Source organism: Xiphophorus couchianus, chromosome 21 (genome assembly GCF_001444195.1).
Source record: "Xiphophorus couchianus chromosome 21, X_couchianus-1.0, whole genome shotgun sequence".
Taxonomy (NCBI): domain Eukaryota; kingdom Metazoa; phylum Chordata; class Actinopteri; order Cyprinodontiformes; family Poeciliidae; genus Xiphophorus; species Xiphophorus couchianus.
The window spans coordinates 1654978-1678096 of record NC_040248.1 but is presented as its reverse complement, the minus strand read 5'-3'; the positions used below and the strand labels follow the sequence as shown (position 1 = coordinate 1678096).

Sequence of the window (23119 nt, the reverse complement as noted above, 5' to 3'; positions counted from 1 at the left end):
TTCAGGGGTGCTGAAACAGTTTTAGGGCGCTAAGGCTAAAGCTAAAGCTAAAGCTCCACTAAAACTGGGCTAGAATCGCCACTGTTCTACAGTATTGGTTTAGTTTTGACATCATTTTGACAGTAATGCTAAATGCTAATTCTAAAAATAAATATTTTCCCACTTTCCATCACAACAAATCAACACTGATGCATTTTAGCTTCATTTCACATTGCTTTTATTATTTTTTTTCTGTTTTTTTATACATCACCTAACATGTAGTTATTCCTCACAACTGTACAAGTAATGATGACATTTTGCAAAAATAAGACCTACTGAAAATGCTTTGTGTACAGCAGTTTCCCAACTAAACTAAACAGAGACACATTCTCTAACAGATCTGGAAATGATAAATAAAAATGATTTTTCTGGCCTCCTACTTGCTACACAAAATGTGAAAAAATAAAAAGATTCAGCATATTTCTCTATACACTGATTATTTAACCCAGAATAAAGCTGTAAAATAACAATGTGATTGTTTCAGGTTGATGAAAATGAACAGAGGAAAAAATTAAATTCTGTTTACAGATTTAACTGAAGCTGTTCATAGTTAGGACATTTACCTTGAAGCAAAAATACTGCAAAACTTATCATGTCTTAATAAGCATTTATTTTACTTTTATATTTTAAGGAGAAAAAAAAGCTCAAAATGTGAAGTCCTGGAATAAAACATTGAAGTGCATCGAGTACATGAAACATCTGCTGTCCGGATGAATCATCAGGAAGTTGAAGTTTTAGGATGCTAAAGCTTTAGACTTTAAACTAATTAAGACTTTTCTGACCTGCAGACCGGACCGGTACCAGCAGGATTCGATTCTCATCTGGCTCTGAAATAGAAGCCGTTTTATCACTTCATGCTCACATTTTACTCTTGAATCGTCAAATTAAATACGCCATCATTCAGGAGAAAACCTGCTGTCATGTTGTACTCCAAAATTATTTCAAATTCAGCTGCAGCTTGAAACGCCAAAGTTTCACCAGATTAAAGCCAAACAACCAGGAAACTGACTTTTTTTAAACGTTTATATGCACCAAAATATATCCAACATAAAACAAAACTAATCATGCTACTTTACTCTGCAACGGAAAAATCTAAATCAGCTAAAGAATAAGTTTTTACAAACTAATTTGTGGCAGAACTGACTTTAAAGATGTTCATCAGAAATAATAAAAAAAGAAGTAAAGATTAGTCAAAAGAGAAAGGAGTAAAATATTCTTTAAATAGGATGAAATGAGGGGTCAGAGGTCATCAATCTAGTAATACTCTATGAAATGGTGAAACTGTTTATCTAAATTGGTTCTGGTTGTTTTTAGAAATGAAACGGTTGTGAAAACGTGAAGTTGGGTCAGATTTTAGTCCAGAGTCCGTCCCGCCTCCGGGTTCACTGCGGCGGTGGCGGCGGCGCCTCGGCCGGGTCCACCGTCTTGATGATGATGATCTGCTCCAGGCCCGTGGCGGGCGACGCCGCCGGCCGCAGCTGCTCCACCAGCGCGTGCAGCGTGTCCGAGTTGATGGTCTGCTCCGGGTCGGCCTCGAAGGTCACCTGCTGGCCGGCGTCGGCACTCAGCGCGTGATGGTCCGGCTCCGTCTTGAAGTCCTGGATGATGGCGGCGGGCTCGGTGGGCGGGTCTTCGGTGCCGGTGGCGGCAGATGGTTCAGAGGCTTTGGGGCTCGGGGTCGGAGGTTCCGGGTTGCTTGGCTCCGATTCTGGGATGGAAACCAGACTCTTGTCCTGCGTGAGTTTGCTCTGAACGAAGGCCACCGGATGGCTGGAGGCCAGCAGGACAACTGCAGAGACACAACAAATCGCCATGGTTACCGTCTGAAAAAGGGATTCCCAAACGGGATTGGCTTCTGTCCACAAACCACAAACAATACTACAAAATATGTAAAGGAACATTCAATTTTACATTTTTTAAATTTACTATTCACTAAGTATTATGTCCATCTAGAAATAGGGTGTCCAAAGTGTGGCCCTTGACCTGATTTTGTGTGGCCCCTGACCGTCTTTCAACAATGATAAAAAAAATAAAAAAATGTTTTCCCTATTTTCGCATGTTTTTTTCTCACGTTCTCTACAACCTTCTAAAGCTCTGCAGCGCCCCCTGGTGGCCCCAAATGTGAAAAACACTGTTTAGATTTAAATTAAGCCCCGCCCATCGGCTCACCGGCTCGCGCCCGCTCCTTGTGTTGTCGCACTTCGTCGGCGTGAGCCTTCTCCTGATGTTTGATCATGTTCTTCACGCTGGCGAAGCGATTCCCACACAGCAGGCACTGGACGCCAGAGTTTCCATCTGGACACACACACACACACACACACACACAAATTTATTATTTCTGAAAGTGACATTCACATATTCTATAGGTTCGATATTTCAAGCCTTTATTTCTGAAAATGTTGATTATTTTAGCTTAAAGATGATGAAAATCCAACATTAACATCTACTTAGCATAAGAGCAGAAAAACACAAAACAGTTCTGCAAGAAAAGGTGATTTTTCGGTGCTTCCCTTCACTTCTGCCGCTGCATGGTTCTCACAGACTGTAAAAAAGCACCTTGGTCACTGATGTTGCCACAATTTCAGTTTTTTTAAATTAAATTACTTATTGAAAGCAGTTTGTCATCAGTGAGTGCTTTTAAATCTCTAAAAGCACTCATATTTTAGTGTATTTCTAATAAAATACTATTCACAGAAGGCATGATAATATTTTAAGGCTCCCTTCTGTGAGTTGACCTGAACTCAGAGTCCAAATAAACAGAAGCCGGGCTGCTAGGTCTCCAAGCTGCTGCCTCAAAGCCTTTCTTAGTTTAACACCCCATGTAAAAATCTTTACATTAAAAACTTGGATTTCAACCTTAGATGTTGTTTACATCCAGATAACAGATAAAAGTAGGGAGTTGCATCTGTTTTTCTGTCTTCTTTGTTCAGAGCGGCGTTGCGGTCACTTTAAGTTTTAATCTACTGAACATAATCCTAATCTGAACTCACCTGGGTGAAGCCTCCTCAGGTGCTTCTTCAGCTCAGAAGATGTCGCAAATTTGGCGTCACAATTTGTTTGCGAACATTTATACGGAGTTTCGCCTGAAACAGGAACAGGAACAGATTAAAATGGTGTTAGCTCCGCCCACCTTAGTGGGTATGAATAATAATGAGCTGCACCTGTGTGTTTCCTGGCGTGTGCGATGAGAGAGGAAGACACGGAGAAAGACATGCCACACAGGTCGCACTGGTACGGCTTCTCCCCGGTGTGGCGCCTCTTGTGGTAGGTCAGGGTACTAGACTGAGCGAAGGCCTGGCCGCAGATGTCGCAGACGTACGGTTTCTCTCCGCTGTGGAGTCTGCGGAAAAAAACACATTAAAGAAGTGAACATTCATCCATTTCCTCTGCAGCTCAGTCAGTTTAACGCAGCAGGAAGAGAACCTGATGTGGATTTTGTAGTTGGACGATGTGGCGAACTTGAAGCCGCAGCGTTCGCAGGTGTACGGTTTCTCCTCTCCATGATGCATCCGGCGGTGAGCGACCAGCTGGCACTTCTGGGCGAAACATTTGTCACAGTTGCTGCAGGTGAATGGCTTCTCACCTGGAGACAAAGAGATTAAACTGTTTAGGTATTTAAAATGAGCAGCTGGGAGATATTTTATCTGTTTATCCTGCAGATTTTCCTCTTTTTTTCTGTTTTTTCCTGTATTTATCTCGAGCATTTCCTCTTATTTTTCCTCTGTTATTTTCTCCTGTATTTTCCTGTTTCTGTGTTGTGTAGCTGCTGATCTGTGATATTTTCTTGTTACTCTCTCCTGTGTCTTGCTGACCTGTGTGGATGCGCAGGTGCGTCTTGAGCTGCGTGGCCTGCCTGAAGGTCTTGGAGCAGAAGATGCATGCGAACGGCTTCAGGCCCTTGTGGATCTTCTCGTGGCGCCGCAGGCTGCTGATGTCTTTGAACAGCTTGTTGCATTCGCTGCAGGTCAGCGACTCGCCCAGCTCCAATCCGTCGAGCTCTCCGCCCTCCGCCTCGCGCTCTTCCTCAGTTCCCAGCTCCCCGCTCTCCTCGTCTTCATCGTCGTCCTCCTCCTCCTCCTCCTCCATCTTCCTCCGGCCCCGGCCCCGGCCCCGCCCCCTCCCACGCCCCCGACCCCGCCCGCGACCTCTCCCTCTTCTTGTCTCGCCGCCCAGCCGTGGTTTCTTGGCCGGCAGCTCTTCTTCTCTGGACGGGCTCCAGTCGGCCGACGTGTCTCCGAAGTCGGCCGGCGTTTCGCCGAAGTCCTTAACGCTGCCGTCCGATTCGCCGGCAAACAGATCTTCTTCTCTGGCGGTTCCTCTTCCTCGGCCACGCCCGCTGCCTCTGGGTCGCCCCCTGCCTCTGTAGCTCTGGATCTTGGGGGCGCCGCTCAGGTCCGGCCGCTCGCCGCTGAAGCTCTTGGGTCTCCTCCCTCTCTTCCTGCCTGTCGCTCGGCCGAAGCTCCGCGGCGTGGCGGGCTTGTAATCCACATCGTCGCCCAGGTCCTCGTCCCGCGGGTCGAAGTCGTGGATCTTCCCTTCCAGGCCGTCCTCCTTGAAGTCTCCGACCACGGAGGCGATGGACAGAGGGATGGGGGACGGTGGGCTGCTGGGACTCGGCGGACACGGTTCCGCCTCTCCGTCCGCCACCGACTGGGACGTCTCGCCAGACTCGGACCAGCAGGGGACTTTCTCCAGGTACTTAGTGGCCTCCGACATTCCCAGGAAGACGGCGGCTCGGCGCACGGCAGCCTGCCTGGTGCTGAAACCACAGAAGAAGAACACTTAAAGCAGGAATTGCACAGTGAATCAGATTATTGAAATAATTAATGAATTTAGTCATCGATTAATTGTTAACTGGAAAACACCGAATCAAAAATACCTTTTGTTGAAAATTCTGTAGTTAAGCCAAATTTATTAATTATACAAACATATCTACATTTTGTATTTAAGATAAAAACTTCTGTTTGTAAATATATTCAACCAAAACTCAAGTGACCATTTTATCTTCACCTGGTTCACATCATTAAAGCATTTCTGTTATTGCATTGAAGCAAAAATCATGTTTATTTTCTTATTTAAAAAAGGAAATTTAATATACATTTAGTTGCATATTTTAGTGTATTTCTAATAATGTACCAAAAAGCTTTGAGTGGTTAAATGAAAAATCTTACATTTTTTTCATATCAAATTTGATTACAATCTATTTTCTTTTTCCATAAATGAATGCAAATGACAGAAAATATTTGTAAAAACTTGCTTTTATTTTAATCATGCCTGCTGTGAGTTGACCCGAGTCCAAACAAACAGAAGCTGAAAAACAAGATGGCCGCCCTGGGAGTGATGACATCACTCTACAAAAATAAGAAGCGCAATGCTGGAAAAAAATTCACATTCTGAAATTTTATCTAATTTTGCTGGGCAAGTTAAAAGGTTGTTGCTAGGTAACCAGAAGGTACTCAAAAGGTAGTTGCTAGGTAACCAGAGACAGTGAGTGAGTTGATGCCACCAACATTGCTTTGCTAGCTGGCTGTAAGAGGTTGAGCAGCTAAAGTCTTTCCTCTGCCTACATCTCCCAGAATGCCGTGTGGTTGTGGATCAGAGTTCAGTGAATATTCTATTTATTAGCTGATATTGGTCTGGTGTCTATCCTGATACTGTTATTGAGTTATTGTGGTGATCTGTGACGAGTTCTGACGTATTTTGTTCTGTTTTTTTCAGTTTTGTTTCCAGGTGGGATCTCGGCGCCTACCTGCTCAGGTTCATCTGCCCGGTGTAAGCAAACTCCAGAAGCTTCTCCAGGGAGTAGCGGCTGACCTTCTCCGGGTCCAGAGTCGTGAACTCTTCGCCCTTTTCCGCCTGGACAGAGAAATAATCGCTGAAGGCTGCCAGAATGTTGCGGTGAGCCCTGAACTCCACGTCTTTCACCATGATGGTGATGTCACACAGGAAGTCCATCTCCCGCTGCTGATGCAGGCGCTGCAGGAGCAGCCGTCCGTGGCTGGCGAGCTGAGCCATCGCTGCTGCTGCTGCTGCTGCTGGAGAGGCGATTCAGAGGACCGGGTCAGCTTTCACACGCTAACAGGGACTGAGTGACTGAAACACGCTAATCACACTCTGAGATCACGTCACTGCAAAAAGAAAGTACACCCCGTCTCTCCTTATGGGTTTTTATTTCCGGAAACGTAAAAATGTAAAGGGGGTGTACTTTCTTTTTCACCTTGACTGTCAGTCTGAGGAATGAAATGTGCTGACTGGTTGAGACTCAGAGTCACCGCGGCTCTTTCTAACTTCCTGAGGGAAAGTACTCCTGGCTCAGAGCGCCTGCCTCCTTTCTGTCCTCTCAACCTGAGGCTGCCTCTGCTGGGAGCTGCTTCCTGTCCACTGTCGCCACATGCTTGCTCAGGACGGTTCCTCTTTATTTAAATGAACTCTGAATTATAACGGAGATGAAATCATGGACCCGGAGCTGAATGAACTAAATATAGAAGATAAATAAACTTCATGTTGCTCCAGACTGTCACCTGGTTATAAACCCTTAATGGTTCCTCAGAGGGAACCAGTGACCTGCAGCCAGTTCATACTGGAAACCAGTCCAGCTTCCCTTCAACAGCCATCCATCACTGTTTTAATAATATTTCTATTAACTCCAAATATTGATTTATTAATGATTAATTACACTCTGCTGTCCATTGATAAATATTATATTTGGGTGCAATAAAGCATTTTAATTAACTTTTATTATAAAAAGTTTTTATTTTATTTCCTAAGAATAAAACAAATACAAACACTAAAACATAATTATTAGTTATAGATCAGGGTTGAGATTGGTTAAATCTATTACGCAAATAATAATAAATAAACATTTATGAATATTTATAAATAAGAGAAAGAAGCACTTTGACTCATGTTTAAAATATATTTTATTTATCGATTTTTAAAAAAGTTTCAGAAAATTTATTTTTGGCTTTTTTGGACTTAAAATAAATGTCAAGTATATAAATATTACTACAAACATGCCATTGTTTTTAAAATGATTATTATTACATTATTTTGGAATGCCTGTTAAGATGATTATTTTTAAAAATATTTTTAATTATCATATTAATCCTATAATAGTAGTCATAATTATTATTATTTTATTTGACACAATTACCATTGTTGTTATTATTATTACTGGTCTTAAATATTATCACTGTTATAAGTATTAAAAACAAAACAAAAATTAAAATAATCATTTATGGCTTTTTGAGATAAAGTTAAAATTTAATTTAATGAATACTTTCAGTAAATACGAATACGAATTCAATACTGAACAAAATAATTTTTTTCCTTATTTAATTTTATTATACTTTGTAACCCACTAATGTTTTAATTATGTTAACAATATATAAAAACATCAACAACTTGGTTTTCCTTCCTAATATAATTTGTATTTTTATTTTAGCTTTTTCAGACTATAATCAACCTGGAGCAGAAAATAATGAAGAGTTTGATTATGTGAATAATAATATAATAAACTGATCAAATAAAGGTAAAAATATAGAGCTTTTTATAATATTGCCTTACTATTTCCCAACAAGCAGCAAACTTTCAATGGTTCCTTTTAAAAAAAAAAAAAACTTGCAACTTTTTTTTTTAATAAATAATTATTTTATGCTTTTTGAAATTTTTAAAATAAGCACTGAGTATATTTAGATCAAAATTGAGCTGAACTGATTTTTCTATGCAGATAATAACATGAATGGGGAAACGATGAGAAGTTTAAAGCAGAAGGAAAAGTCACCCTCAGTGCTGCTCAGCGAAGCTTCAGTCACTTTCCCCTCCTCTTCTCTGCAGAACCCTGCAATGAAGGCGACAGGCTAAATAAACAACAATTATAATGTTCATCAACAGTCTGAATATGAATGTATTATGTAGATAAAGGCTTGAGGTCTGCAGCTCAGGCAGGCGAGCTGAAGAAGCAGATTTTGGAAAATAAAAGCTCCCTCCAGTTTCCCGAGGAGGCCTTTAGCTCCGGCTAATGCTAGCAGCGGCTGTACATCCTCTTTAAATGACCTCTGCGGGCTGTTTTCTGCCCGGCTCCGGTTTATCTGAACATTTCCCCCCGTTAGATTCAGTAGAGAGCCGGTTTCCCCTCCCCAGCTGTCTGAGCGGACCGGATCATCTCCCAAACCAAAGCTAACTATTTTCGCAACGATAAAAAGCGCGGAAAACATTGAGCTCTTATTTCGAAGGTTTGACGGTTTCTACAGGCGGGGTCGACGTAAGCGGCCACAAAACCCCGCAAACGCATTCATTTCACAGACGCACCGTTCAAATATGGCATCGGCCGATTACATTTCATTGCACAAATTCGTTATTTTTAGTCCAAAGCGAAGGATTTAAAAGCACAAAAACTACCTTCTAATATCCGCGATCTCCAGCCATTAGCCACGTGATTTTGAATGTCTCGCGAGACATAACTGTTAAACAAAGATGTTCGTCGGGGTTGAGATGATTCCCGTCTCGCCTTGATTTCAGTCATGGCAGTCAAGGAAGGGATTTAATTCCTTGATTTTACAGTATTAACCTTAATAATAGATCAATTAGAAAATTAAAATGGAAAACTATTGTATTAATCATATAAAGAAATTAAATGTTGTTAACTCATATAATCTAAGGTTGGTCAAAGAGTTATTCTAGATGCTGATGGCTGTGGGCAGGAAGGATCTTCCATATAGAGGATGCTCCGGGTTGTCCGTAAGTTTCTTGATTATATGACGAATAGAGAAGAAATGTGTCTGCATTTCATGCTTAAAGATACATTTGTGTTTATTTCTCAGTGTCCCAAACCTGTCTATTCTTTGTCTGTATGTTGAGGTCCACTTGTGGTTTGTCCAATCACATGAGTGGGATCAGTGCTGAAAATGGATGAATGGATGTTTCATTCATCCATGTGAATAAGGACTTCCTCAGCACTCATTCACATGATTTAGCACTTTCTGCAAACAGATGATGACCTCTGACCCAACGTATCCGGATTGGTGGCATTCAGGGACATCTGGTGTCTCAGGAATGTTTATCACAGCCTATATCAGTAAACTACAACAACCACACCTTTTTCGACTCTATCGCTGTACACTAGAGAATTAATGTCCCCTGTCTGAGTAATGTTGAACCACGCAAAGCAGAAAAACGCCTCTGAAAGATGAGATGAGAAGATGAGATACGAAATGAACAGAAGTCTTCATTCCAGGGCTGAAGTAGCTTAATGTCAGCCGTGGTTCCCCATTTCCAGCTTTGTTGTGTGTTTGGGGATCATTGTGTTTCTGAACACCTGATTGTTTCAAAGTTTCAACCATTTGAGCAAAACTGTGGCTGGTTTGGATGATTCGGACCAAACCAGGAACCACCAAGGTTCCATGAAGAACACCATAAACTGGAAGCGACAGGAACACCAGCGACAAGGCGTTCCTGTCAAGGAACACCAGAGTTTTGTATATAATGTGTTTAGGATGTAAAGAACTTTGAACTGCCTGGTTGCTGAAATGCTCTACAAATAAACTTGAACTTGAATGTCAGAGACACAGCTGGAGTTTTCCTCTTGGCTGAATTACCTTCAGAGTCTTGTCCCTCTATGCCAAACGTCTGAGGGACATTTCTTCCACTCCTCACCTTCAGCTGAGAGACGTCTAAGGAGTTTCCATTTGCTTCAATTCACCACACAACTCCTCAGTGGTATTAAGATCTGGGCTTTGACTGGGCCTATGGATTCTCCAGTTCTTTGTGGATTTGCTGGTATGTTTTGGGTCATGATCATGTTTCTGGGTCCAGTTCTGACTTCATTTTCTTCATGGATATTTTTCTCTGACACATGGCAGCATTGATAATGAATGAGGCTAATGAAGCGCTGAGCTGTAGGACTCACTGGCTGAGTCTGACACGGTGGGTCTACTGTTGGGGATTTGAAGGGTCCGGCCCATTCTGTTGACTCTTTGTGGATTTTGGGTGGTAAACAGAAGAAGTGGGGTCTGGATGGATGAGCATCTGTTAGGTGTTGGACTTGTTTTTGGTTCATTGAGAATTTTAAGTGAGTTATTAACTAAGATTGGTGATTCCAGATGGGGCCATTGGCAGCATCGTGTTTCCTTGAGTTGTCTCATGGCCTTTGTATGAACTCTTGTATTCTGGGTAAATGATGATGTTCTTCCAGGTTATTTTCCTTCTTTAGGGGTAAGGTTTGGTTTTTCTGGTTTTAAGGCTTTGGATCTTCCATCCTACGGCGTTGGTATGAGGTTATTTTTCCGTGTTTGATTTATGCCTTTGTCCTGTTGTTCAAATAATTCTGTTTTCTTCTGTCCAAGCAGCCTGGTTACAGGCTGACTTCAGTCTGTTTTTCTTAAAGAAGAAACATTTCCTCCTCCTATAATCTTTCCCGTCAGCTTTCAGATTGTGCAGCTTTTGACTTTCTTATCAAGATCAGCAACAGTCTGATGTTCTGTCACGACACTTTAAGGTTTTCAGGACTTCTTTAAGTATCTTGCAGACGGATTTTAGGATAAACTTTGTAGAACATTTTTCACACAGTATATGTAGAATGGATGAGTTTAAACTTTCTGAACTTTTCGTATTGATAATTTGCTACAATCTTCTTAAAGGACTTGGACAGACGTTTAGTTTTCACCATGATATTCAGACTCACTTCCACCTTCAGCAGAACCAACTATTAAAGGTCACAATCTCTACTTAAGTACTGCAGATACTTTATGAAAAAATATTATAGTTAAAGTAAAAGTACAGGTTGAACTGTTTTACTCAAGTGAAAGTAAAAAGTTTGAAATGTAGAAAAAGTAAAAAAGTAATATTTATCTTTATGAATACAAAATGACTTTTGATAAGTACAAAATAATTTTTTTTTCTTTTGCTGACAACATGCACTGTTAGTATAGTATTAAAAAAGTACTGATATGGTTTTCAAACTAAATCTCTATCAGGATAATTTAATTTGCACAAAACGCAGCACATTCATCTCTAATCATTCTTAGAGCCAATATGGAAGGTTTTTAAAAATAAATACAGACGGGGAATGTCTGCGTCTTTGATCATGTTCCTCTGTTGTTTGGGTTGTTTCTCAGGTTAAAGCCTCCATCTTGTTTTTCTCCTTCTTCTGCTTTGCTTTTGTTGCATTTTGTTGCACTGAATGATGAATTACCAACACTGTGACACACTTTTTGTGTGACCTGTGGACATTAAACAAAAAGGACACAAAGAAAGTCAACCGTTAAAAAAAAGAAAAAGTCTTGTCCTGTTTGTGTTTTCAGTATCTTGAGAAATAGATTCTGCTCTGTTCAGTTTGAGTCGCTGCATCTCACCGAGCCGATGGAGGCTGGAGGAGACGAGACGCAGCCAGGTTCTGCTGGAGGATCGGAGAGGAGAAAACGGGGATTAACTCTGCCGTCCTGATGAGACCCAGATGAGCCACTAATCTACATCTGAGCCCAGCCTGGTTCCCTTTGTCTGGACCTCTCAGGACTTCTGGTTCTGCATCCCCAGAACCAGAACCGAACATGGAGAAGCAGCAATCAGATTCTAACAGAGTTCCTTTAAATCTAGACTAAAACCCCACCTGCTTAGATTTGCTTTTGAAACATAATAAATGAAACATTAATCAACATTCTGATGTGTAACGATGGGACTTTACAGAATATAATGCTTCAGTTGTTGGCTGTGTGTTTCTATGACTTTGTGTTTTTATGATGTAAAGCACTTTGAACGGCTTTGCTGCCGAAATGTTGATCAACCTGATTGTGTTGCTGTCTGAGGTTCTCCACCTGATCAAACTGTTCGGTCTCTTCATGCAGAGTTTTCTCCTGTTTCAACCTGAGTGTTGGGGAGAAGATGGAGCCTGGTGAAGCTCTGGGGCAACTGGGAAGTGGTGAAGGGACTGGGAAGTGGGGAGGGGGCAGAATGAAGGAAAAGACCTGAGGATGAAACAGGAGAAAATGATGATCAAATCCTGAAGTGATTGGAACAGATGGAGAATCAACGATCAGCGTGACTGTTTCATCTGAGAGGAGAGGATGGATGGATGGATGGATGGATGGATGGATGGATGGATGGATGGATGGATGGGTGGATGGATGGATGGATGGATGGATGGATGGGTGGATGGATGGATGGATGGATGGATGGATGATAAATGGGTGGATGGATGGATGGATGGATGGATGGATGATAAATGGGTGGATGGATGGATGGATGGACGGATGGATGGATGATAAATGGGTGGATGGATGGATGGATGGATGGATGATAAATGGGTGGATAAATGGATGGATGAACAGAGGTCACATTTCTGAGCTCTGTCTTCCGTCTAATTATCGGACATGGAGGAACTTCCGGTTTGGCGGCACGTTTACGTGTTTCCTTGTCCCTCTGTTCCCGCTGCAGATCCATTCAGATGTAAACAAATAACTTCACCTCTAACGCGTGAAGAAGGAAGCTGATGCGGTTCCCAGGGGAAAACCAACATCTGCATGAAAGACACACAACACGACCGCTAAACCTGATGCGCTTCCCTTTTCAAAATAAAAGGCCGCCATAAGCTTCGTCCTGACGGTTCACAGCAGGAAACTGTCAAAACAAAGCAGTCTCCTTTGGAAATACATCAGTTTGACTTGTTGAGTCACAAACATCAACAATGTTTCTCTGAAATAGAAAAATGCAGATTGTTGAATGTTTAGAGCATCAGATTATCTGGTTTGTCTTTTTGTGACAGAGGTTTCAACTGATAAAACCAAAACATACCAAAGATCCTCAGATAAAACATTTAAAATATGGAAAATATTCTACTTATGTGGAAAAATGAGATAAGACAAACTCAAGTGTTTTCATTTATGTTCTGTTCCTTCTTGAGGGCATTTTTATTTTAATAATCAAACCAATCTAAATGTATTTTAATTTCATTTTTATTATATAAAATAAATATTTTTAAAATGATCATGTTTTATTTTATTGAAAAAAATAAAATCCAAACCATTAAATAACATTTCAACAACTCAACCTCATATAAATATTAAATAACATTTTCTGAGTTAAAAAAGATTAAAATTTTTATTTTCTCTTTCTTAAATTCATGTTAATTCGTTAAAATAGAAACGAAAGCAGATCTTCAGCTCCGGTCATTTGTTATCGCCCTGCTGCTGTCAGACTTTTATTTTGAAAGCAAAGCCACCGGAAGTCCAGTTTGAGCCGTTTCGCTGCCGCTTGACTCGCCTCCGGGAATCAGGAGGTTTTGGTCGCGCTCCTCGGCTCAGTCGGAGCAGCAGCTGCTTCTCATCAGGAGGGTAAGCTTCGTGTCTGGACTCGTTTCTCTCTGATCTTATTTTATGTTGTTTTATTGTCACGTTTTCCTGTTTCTGCCTGAAGTTTATGGTTGTTGTGAGGAGAAGTTTGCTGGAGTTGTGCGTAATTTGTGGAGCTTAATTGGGGGAATGCGCCGCTCTGCTGAGGAGCTTTGTTTATTTATTTATTTGTTGTTGTGTGGAGGAATCCCTCTTCATCCTCCTCCTCTTCCTCCGCAACATCTTCTGGGCTCTCCTGTGTGATCCAGCTGAATTAAATGTCTCGGTTCCGACCGGACTCGGTTTTGCGGGGTTGGGAACGAGTCAGACCTGTCTGAGGAGCGTGTCATCACTCCTGCCACAACAACCCACCTCTTCCCCTTTTTTTTTATTTTTATCCATTCCTCGTTAGAAACCAACAGAACCACTTCCCCTCCGCACCGACCCGTCGTGTTCAGATTAATGGACCCGCAGTCAGCTGTCAGTCCTCGTCCAGACCTCCATCTTGTTCTTCACATCTGCAGAAAGTCGCTGTTGCTCATGTTGAAACGCTGTCCTCTCTTTGCAACACTGGGCTGAGGTTACTGAAATACTTCTGCGGTGAAGCAGACAGGAAGTCAGAAGCAGCAGAGAATCACTGGTTCTGTTGAAAGGTTCCGATTTTCCCTCCAGGTCCCCGAACTTTCCTCACCTGGAGGATTTTAAAAAGTTTTCCTTTGGCTGCTATTTCAGTGCAACACCCAACCATTTTCAGTCCAGTATCCAACTGTTTTAATTTCCCAAGCAATTCCAGTCCAGTACCAGACCGTTTCCAGTCCAGTACCAGACCGTTTCCAGTCCAGTACCAGACCGTTTCCAGTCCAGTACCAGACCGTTTCCAATCCAGTACCAGACCGTTTCCAATCCAGTACCAGACCGTTTCCAGTCCAGTACCAGACCGTTTCCAATCCAGTACCAGACCGTTTCCAGTCCAGTACCAGACCGTTTCCAGTCCAGTACCAGACCGTTTCCAATCCAGTACCAGACCGTTTCCAATCCAGTACCAGACCGTTTCCAGTCCAGTACCAGACCGTTTCCAATCCAGTACCAGACCGTTTCCAGTCCAGTACCAGACCGTTTCCAGTCCAGTACCAGACCGTTTCCAATCCAGTACCAGACCGTTTCCAGTCCAGTACCAGACCGTTTCCAATCCAGTACCAGACCGTTTCCAATCCAGTACCAGACCGTTTCCAGTCCAGTTCTGAACTATTTTCCAGTCTAGTTCTGGTCTGTTTCCAGTCCAGAAGTTTCCAGTGGGAACCTGGACCTTCCTGTCCTTTGGGTTTCCAGCTGAACCAGCTGAAGTTGTGCGTTGACTCTGGATTCTGTAGGTCCAAACATTATAACTTCAGTTTTGGACCAATATGGCTCCTCATTAAACTAATCCTGTCCTGATGAGACCCATCAGGAGAAATGCTGTATTCTGCTGCTCTGCTAATGGACCAGTCTGGCTAATGGGTTCCAGTCCTGCGCGGTGAACAGGTAGGATCCTGGGAGCCTTAATGGCTTTTCCAGCAAACAGGCCTCAGGATGCTGGGAGTGCTGGATTGACTTACTGGGTGGGAATGTGTGTGTGCTTTGGCAGCGGCTGCTTGGAGCCTGGAGGCATAAAGCTCCAGGAGAGCAGAGGTCAAGACAGCCTTTAATCAATATGAGCAGGCGGGACGGATGGGTTGGGTCAGTGGGGCTGAAGCCCAACCGGATCCGTCTGGCTGATCGGTCTGTGAGCTGAAGATGGTTTTCTGTTGCTTTGGTGACAAACGGTTCAGTTTTACCTGAAGACGTGTGGAGCAAACAGACGCTAACCAGAGATTAGCTACACAGTGACTATTAGGAGACAGACCCAGGAGTTCTGGTTCTGGTTCTGGTAAAAATGGTGGTGATGCAATGAAGCAGCAGGAAGAAGGAATAATTATAAATAATAATAATTAATAAGTAAAGGGGAATTTATAAAGATTTAAATTGTATATCTGTAGTTTTACTTCATAATTAAAAACATTTCTGTTGGAATATTGAGCTGCTTGTTAGTAAGAGACGTCCGTCCGTCTTTCTCTCTCTGAGTTCATTTTTGGTTTTTGTTTCAATATAAAACTGTCTCAGTTGTTTCCAGACTCATCTGTTGTCTCCTCTGTTAGCTTCCAGTCGTTATTTTCTATCAGTTTTCTGGGTGAAACGTTGAGGCGACTGACAGCTGATTGAAAAGGTTTCTCTCCTGAATGTGCCACGGCGGCTGGACTCGGTGTTAAACAGATTATGCTGCTGCAGAAAGGTCGTGTGCTTTGTCTTTAATTTAATGTGTCGGTTAAATCAACCCTCCAGATCAGCAGCAGCTCCTCTGATCTTCATCAAACCAGAATCTGAAGCAGCTGCAGGTTGTTGTTTAAACTAAAAATCATTTTATTTAAAGGTTTATAGTCTGCAGATACTGCAGAGAGGAAGTTTCTTAACTGAGTGAGCTTTTAGCAGATTATAAGATCCTGCTACCAGCAGCAGGCCTGGAGTTAAATCAACATGGGAGGACAAACAAATGAAAAACCTGCCAGATTTCATGAAATCCTGGAATTAAACAGAGAATTGAACTGGGAATCAAATATGAAATAAAATATAAAATATTAAAAACACCAGTTCATCTACCACTGCATAAAGACTGGATTAATTATTTTAAAAATGTCCTTTTGGTCCTGAACTAGCAGAACAGAGACAGGATATTTTTGTAAGTGATCAAGAAAAAACATGCGCTGCTGCAGAAAATGGTGTAATATGTCCACCAGGCCACTTGGTGGCACTGTAGCGCTGCCACAAAACGACAAAAACTACAGGAAGACACCATTTTCCTCATTTGTAACAGTAATTTGGAAGACATGGAGCTTCAACGTCATTGTTTTAAAGCATAGAACCTCTCTCTTAAACTGCATTTCTGTCAACCATAAAATTGGCAAATTGGAATTTGGAAAATAAATTTGCTTAATCTAAACATGCCACATAAAAACATATTACAATACCACCATAAAGTGGTTTTTCGTCCGTATTAAAATTAGTGTATTTGTCAAAACTGCAATGGAAACGTGTTTTCAGATCACATGAGTCACATGATCAACACAGGTGAGGTGTGAATGCTAAGCTAACCAAAGTCTAGAATGCATATGTGGACACCAAGCGGGCCGGAGACCGCTCCAAAACCAGGATGTAGTCTACAGCACAGGGCATTGTGGGTAAATAGGACCAAAACAAACAAGGTAGCCTAGCGCCTAGAGGAATGGCTCATGGTTGGGTGAAAATATACCACTAAAATCTGACACCACTCCATTTTTGTGAGTGTAAAAGTCTTCTTCAGAGGTTTTTGTGTCGTTTCCTTCAGTGGTTTGTGATGCAGCGCCCCCACAGGTGAGGAGGGGAACAGGTTTTTCAGTTATTTTGGATTGTTGAAAATGTTAGAAATGTTGCAGTTTTGTCCCTAATAGAACCGAGTCTACCGTCTACCGGACTGTCATGTATGAAACAGAATCATATCAGAATAAAAATCCGACTCATTTGGACGAATTAACACTAAAATATTCAGCAGGATCATCCAGAACCGTCTCCGCTGTCTGTAATGTTAAAACGACTTTACTTATTTTATTTCAGCTCTTTAAAGTCAAAACTAGTATTTTTTTAACATAAAATTCTCTCTTGTACGTGTCTGGTCGTGAACTGAGGTTCTCCTGTTCCAGTCCGAATGCCGATCATGTCTCAGTGAATTAAACTCATGACCAGTCTGTTGTGCTCCTGGTTTGACTGGTCAGCGCTGCTTCATATATGCAGGAGATTAAGATCCTCTGACAGAAAACAAGAGACACATGCTTCCTGCATGCAGACCCGTCTGGGTGAACTGGAACCTTTCTGACTTTACCGTAATCAGGCCACGCCCTGTCAGCGATTACGCAACGCTAGCTGAGCCAGAAGCAGGAAATGCAACATCAGCTGACTGTCGGTTTTAGCAACATCAGAGGCCGAACCAGAAATTAAAACATCCTGTTAACTGATACAACACACTGTGGCTGTGAGGGAAACTAAGTACACCCCCCGGTCTTTAAGGTGTTGCTTCATTTCATTGCTGTTTGCAGATATTTGTTGTTTCAATCTGGAGGTCTGGACTTTGATTAGGCCAATGCAGAACTTTGATTTTTCTCTCTTTCAGCTCTCTGAAAGAGACAAGTTGTCTTCTCCATTCAGAAGCAGCTTTGAAAACCTGCTGACAGATTGTATTTCAGAGCAAAGTTCACTACTTCAACTCCTCCAAGCCGTCCTGTCGTGACCTTTAACCTTTAACCTGCTAACTGAGCTGGAGCTCTTGGGTATTTTAGTGATTTTTCTGAGCATTCATTGCTCTGACCTTGACATAAATAATTTCTTCTTCGTCTTCTTCTACTACTTTTTTTCTTTTACTTCATCTTCTTGTCATCTTCTTCTTCTACTAGTATTAATTCTACTACTTCTTCTTTTACTGCTACCTTGGAAATGGCCGCCCAGGCCTTCCCAGGTTGTTGGGCTGCAGTTGTTGCTTCTCTAGCATCATAACTGGTTGTTTTTGTAGATTTGGGGAAAGTCGGGGAGAAGAACGTAAAATTGTACCGAAGGTAAAATATGAAGTTAGTTTGTCGTTTGTAGGTCAGGAAGTTGAGCGGTAGAAAATGTCTGTGAATCTCTTGTGTGCCATTAAATTGTCTTCATGCTTCTTGAATGTTTCTAATGTTGGTGAAGTTCAGACCTGCTGATTCTGACTCATCCTTCATAATCATAATTAATGCTGTAAATATTGTTTTTATTACTGGTAAAATGGAAGAAAGGTGGTTAACATGTTAACATTTTACAGTTAAATTCAGGAAATTTAACTAAATTTAATGAGTTTCTTTCATTTAGTGATAGAAACTCACTCATGGATTATAAACCACATAAATGCAGATTATTCGTCTATTAGTTTATGTGTTTAATTTTTTAAATCAAACAACATTTTTAAATCCTTGGTTGCAGAATTTTATCATCTTAGATTTGGTTGTTTGCTTCTGCACTCAATCAGCTACAAAAATATAAAATCTGACTCAAAATGGTTCCTTCCCCCGTCAGATCTAAGTGTTGAGTAAGACTGATTTCATCAGTTGCTTTAGACTTGAATTTGACCTATAAAGAAGATCTAAAGATTAGGGAGATTGCTCAGAGCTCATCCAGTCTCATAGATTAATGATTGCAAGCAGTGGAAACAAAAAGCAAAAAGCTGATCTGCAGTCATAAGGAGGTGAAAAGCAAAAGCACAGAAGATATTTGCACAAATAAAAATATGTTTTTACTGAACCAGAGTTTGAGCCCAGCAGTAAATGTTTCTGCTGCAGAAACCAGTGTGAGTATTTCTGCAGCCACAAGTTGCTGAAACATGTTTATAAGTTTGTTGAAATTTGCAGCTTCCTGTTCACTAAAACCACACAGTAAAACCGCGTGGGCTTGACCAGCTTCTCTGCACAATTACACCACAAACACACATGCAGCTGCCCCAGCTCTCCACCAGGGGGCGGTGCAACGCCTGCCTGTCTGCTATCAAGCAGTAACTTTCTGTTTTCTGCCATCTGGTAACATTAGTTGAGGAAACTGTTTTGTTTGAAACTCGTTTTGTATTTCAGTGTTTGTCTCTGAGTCAGAATGAAGCAGATTTCCTGCAGAAAGCAGAACAAACCAGCAGACCTTTTATGAAAACATGATGTCATTTTGCTTCAGCCGCCCTGAAGACACGAGTTTCCTTCCTTGAGTAAAGAAAGCAGTAAAAGACCAGGAAGCGTCTCGGGGTTTTTCAGCTTCCAGATGAATATTTTTCCTGACTAAGTGTCTGCGTTTCTAAGAACTAAAGGTGTTGAGAGGTTGTAATGATTTTATTTTCGCATAATTAGTCAGGGAAGCTCATTAGGTGCTGAGCTACTGGAGCTAAATGCTCTGTAATGAGTAGCCTCAGCAAACAAGTCAATCTGCTGGAGACGCCGTTTTATTTGATTAATAATTATTTATTTTAAGTGTTAATTTGTTGTCAGTAATAATATAAAGAGGTTCCTGTACCTGTGGAGTTGGTGGTTTGTGTGATAATATTACACCAACCAAATATTGGCACAGCAGCTCAGTCAGACATTTCACACAGTGACGTTTTTATTATTCTGTAACTTCTGCAGGTCTGTGCAGCTCCGCTCTGAGGAAATCAAGTCTACAGCTTTTTACAGTGTTTATCTATGTTGGGTAACAACTCTACATAAATTACAAGTTAAAACAAAATATTTAGTTTACACATCTGTAAAATAAATATTTAGAAGTTTTAAAAACTTGGCAGTTATCTTTTAAAATCTGATTATTTCAATTAAAATAGTTGTAATTCATACAATAATGATCAACTAATATAACTAGATTAGCTAAAATAAATTAAAAGTTAAACTAAACCTTTGCTCAACAGAAATGTTAGCACCTCTATGCTAGCATGGTTTTATTTTATATTAAAACAAGCTAGCTAGTCGCTACCTAGCATTCATAGAAATTAGCTTAAAAGAGCAGCGGTATAGTAAGAAAGAGAAAGTTTTTGCACCATGTTTTAATCTTTGAGAATCATTATGATAGTAACTTCTCAATCACTCACGTTTTGTCAATTACACCAAAGTTTGAACTTTTTAGCTGGTTGGCAACATTAAAACAAACTTTATTCCAGCTATTCTTATTCATTTTCTCTCTATGGATCATAATATTCTGACTTCCCATCTTCTTCCCAACCAAAAGCAAAGTTTATGGTGTGTTACTTTTGTAGCCGGGACCTGAAAAATCTGACATTCCTAGTTTGAAAAACCAGCTTGTAGTTTTGTAGGCGGGTCCATTTCCCCCCAAAATTAACATTTATTTCCTCAATTATTCCTCTTGTAAGGTAACAGCAAATCATATCAGCTTCACTAAAATTTGTAGCTTGAGGAATGTAGCAATGCTCTGCTAGCTGCTCTGCTAGCTGCTCCGCTAGCTGCTGTGCTAAGCTAGTGAGCAGCAATCGATGCACTGTGAAGCTAGCGATCTTGTTTCTTTTTTATTCGTTCTTTTTTAAGATTATTTGGTTATTTGGTTTAGCCTTTAGCTAACATTGTCTGGATGAAGTTCTGCTAATTTGTTTAATGGCAGAATATTTTTTAGTTGAACTTGAACCCAGTCTTTCATTGTTTAGCTCGACTACTTGCCTTATAATTCTGGATCTATTCTCATGACGATTTCAGTACAATTTTTGTTGTGTTACATTTTCATGAGTTTATGTTATGATTGAAACACCTCAGTATAATGGAATGACATTTTTCCTCTGGAACACGTGCTAGTCCACATGCTAACACATTCCTGTGTTTGGCTGGTGTCCTGCCTGGGATGACTCATGGAAAATTCACCCTACCTGGTGATTCACCTGCATCCTGCTCATTAGACACTTTCTACCTTGTTCAAGTCTGAAATGGTGAAAATAAAATCCATTTTTCAAAGTTTAGTACCCAGAATTGGGTTTTGTTATCTATGTATGAAGTCAACACTACTGTAGCACTTTTGTTGTTTCTTGTTTAATTTTGTAAAAACACGAACATAAAATGAATAAACCATCATAAATATGCAAACTAAGACTGATTTCCTGATGAGGTAAATGGGGAAAATAACATTCTTTGTTTGTCAACATGATAATATTTGACTTTTGGTTTTCATTATTTTTCAATTTATTTCTGTTATTAATAATATTTTATAATTGGGAGTGTTTAATAAGGCTTAGCTTAGCAGCTACCCCACCCTAACATTTTGCAGCTATCTACCTACTTTTTGGCCTCGTAAATATTAAAAGTTGTTGTTTCTGTGGCTCCTTGCTGCTTTGGGAAGGTTAAACTTCAGTTTCTTAGTCAGAAAATGTTCATTTTGTTGCTTTGCGTTGAGTTTTTGTGGCCTCCTCTTCCAGATAAAGACACAAACTGTGTGTTAGCCGCGGTTGCTGGCGTGTGGGTGGGAGTCCGAATGCTTCGGTCCTCCTCTGGAATGTCAACAATGAATTCTCACAAACACTCAACCCTCCTGTTTCACTCACTTTCTGTTCCAGAAGATCCAACAAGTCCAACCTGTTTACAAAGTCAATGTTTATCCAGACTGGGAAACATCTAGAACCCAAGAAAATGTCAGTAAACACTTAAAGAAGCATTTAATTTAGTGTCAAGTGTTTGGACTGAGATATTAGCCTGATGCATAAATCTCTACCAAATATAACTAATCAATGTTTCCTAGTGTTTTGATACATTTAAAATAAATATATATTTTTTGTTAGGTTTTAATGTGACTAATCTAGACAAAATGTTCAAATTGGTCATCTGAAATAATAGTAATTATAGAATTAAGCATGATAAAAGCTCAGCCATCACATGCCAGCATAATGTTAATGGTATTTCTGTGTAGTGACTCGCCTACAGCATCGCTGCGCTGCAAACCCAGCAACACGTGTTGGTGAAGTGATGAACGTTCCTGCTGTCTGCTAAAGGTGCAGTTTTAGTTTTATGCTGGCTCCATTTTTTGGACTTTTTTATGTATTTATTCTTTGTAACGAGGTTTAATTTCATAATGTTCAATTTAAAGTATTTATTTATTTGGCTCAAAATGATGCTTGAAAAGATGGAAAGATTTGCTGGAAATCAGTTTATTCTTGTTGGCAATGAATCAATCAAGTTAATTTATGTGGCAGATTTAATCAACAAGGCAGTTCAAAATGCTTTAAATCATAAAAACACAAAAATAAAAACACATAATCAATAATTGAGGAACCAGTGATGATCAAAATAATCAGTATGTTGGTCAATGTTCCATTTATTATGGCCCAAACTAAACTCAACATTTGGGTTTTAGTCTTGATTCAAAGGAACTCAGTGTTTCGGCTGTTGTTCAGTTTTCTGGATTTGTTGTGGATAGAAGCTGAAAGCTGGAAAGTTTCCCTCCATGTAGAGCCGCGTTGCCACCGATGCAGAGCTTGTTTAGCATGTTTGGGTGAAACTCTTCAGTCAAAGATCAGGAAATTCAGACTTTAATGCCGATGTTTTAGTGAACTTTTAACGGCAGCCAACAAACCAATCAACTAAAATGGCTAAAAATACAGAAATGTGTCCCTGTTGCTCAGGATTTGACCATTAAAACTCGTTTTACTCGACCAGTCGAGGTAAAACTGCACAGAATAAAACTCTTTAGGTGAGTACGCTTCACTGGTTATACTTCTGAAACCACTCTGAAGTTATTTTTATTTTGCAGTTTGATCATTTTTACAAATTACCAAACGACCAAAACAATGGAGCAGTTTTGGTTTTTCCATTGTACTTTAGTTTTATTGTGACTTTTTCTTTGTCTAAGTCAGTTGGTTTAAATTAGTTTTTAGAGTGTGTTTGCTAATTTTTATAACTTAATACATTTATAAATTGAATAGTTAAGTTTTAACTATTTAACTACTAATTAACCAGTACTTTGGTTAATTTTCACATGCAGAATTAAAAAGTGTTAAAGTATTTTATAGCGATTATGAATTGATTGGATAATGAATACTCAACGGAAGATGCCATTTTAAAAAAATCATCCAAGTATTGTTGAACAACCAAAAACTAAAAATCTTTTTGCTGCTAGATTATTGAATAAATAAACATATAAACTCAACATGGCATTTCTGTAGGAATGTTAAC

The 23119-nt window shown here is 40.4% G+C and overlaps 3 protein-coding genes across 39 annotated transcripts in view; 2 read left to right on the top strand and 1 right to left on the bottom strand.

The window, feature by feature from the left end:
• Positions 1-23119, top strand: part of LOC114136418 (NACHT, LRR and PYD domains-containing protein 3-like) — a 476176-nt gene that overhangs the window by 92245 nt on the left and 360812 nt on the right. The window lies entirely within an intron of this gene.
• On the bottom strand, positions 201-8559 carry LOC114136431 (myoneurin). Of its 3 annotated transcripts, none has more exons than XM_028004420.1 (9): positions 8440-8559; positions 7823-7879; positions 5789-5895; positions 3852-4798; positions 3463-3622; positions 3201-3379; positions 3030-3122; positions 2209-2334; positions 201-1828 (listed from the first exon to the last, which is right to left on the bottom strand). In XM_028004420.1, exons 3-9 carry the CDS (start codon positions 5800-5802, stop codon positions 1422-1424), a joined length of 1926 nt encoding a protein of 641 aa, XP_027860221.1. In that variant the 5' UTR covers positions 5803-5895; positions 7823-7879; positions 8440-8559; the 3' UTR covers positions 201-1421. The 3 variants fall into 3 exon arrangements, with proteins under 3 accessions (XP_027860221.1, XP_027860219.1, XP_027860220.1); XM_028004418.1 differs by having other exon boundaries at positions 5789-6071; positions 8440-8553; XM_028004419.1 differs by having other exon boundaries at positions 5789-6068; positions 8440-8553.
• The window catches only part of LOC114136423 (phospholipase D1-like), a 39131-nt gene continuing 29275 nt past the window's right edge, over positions 13264-23119 (top strand). Inside the window, exon 1 of the mRNA XM_028004395.1 lies at positions 13264-13364. The gene's annotated coding sequence lies outside the window, so the exon portion shown is untranslated. The remainder of the gene's footprint in view (positions 13365-23119) is intronic.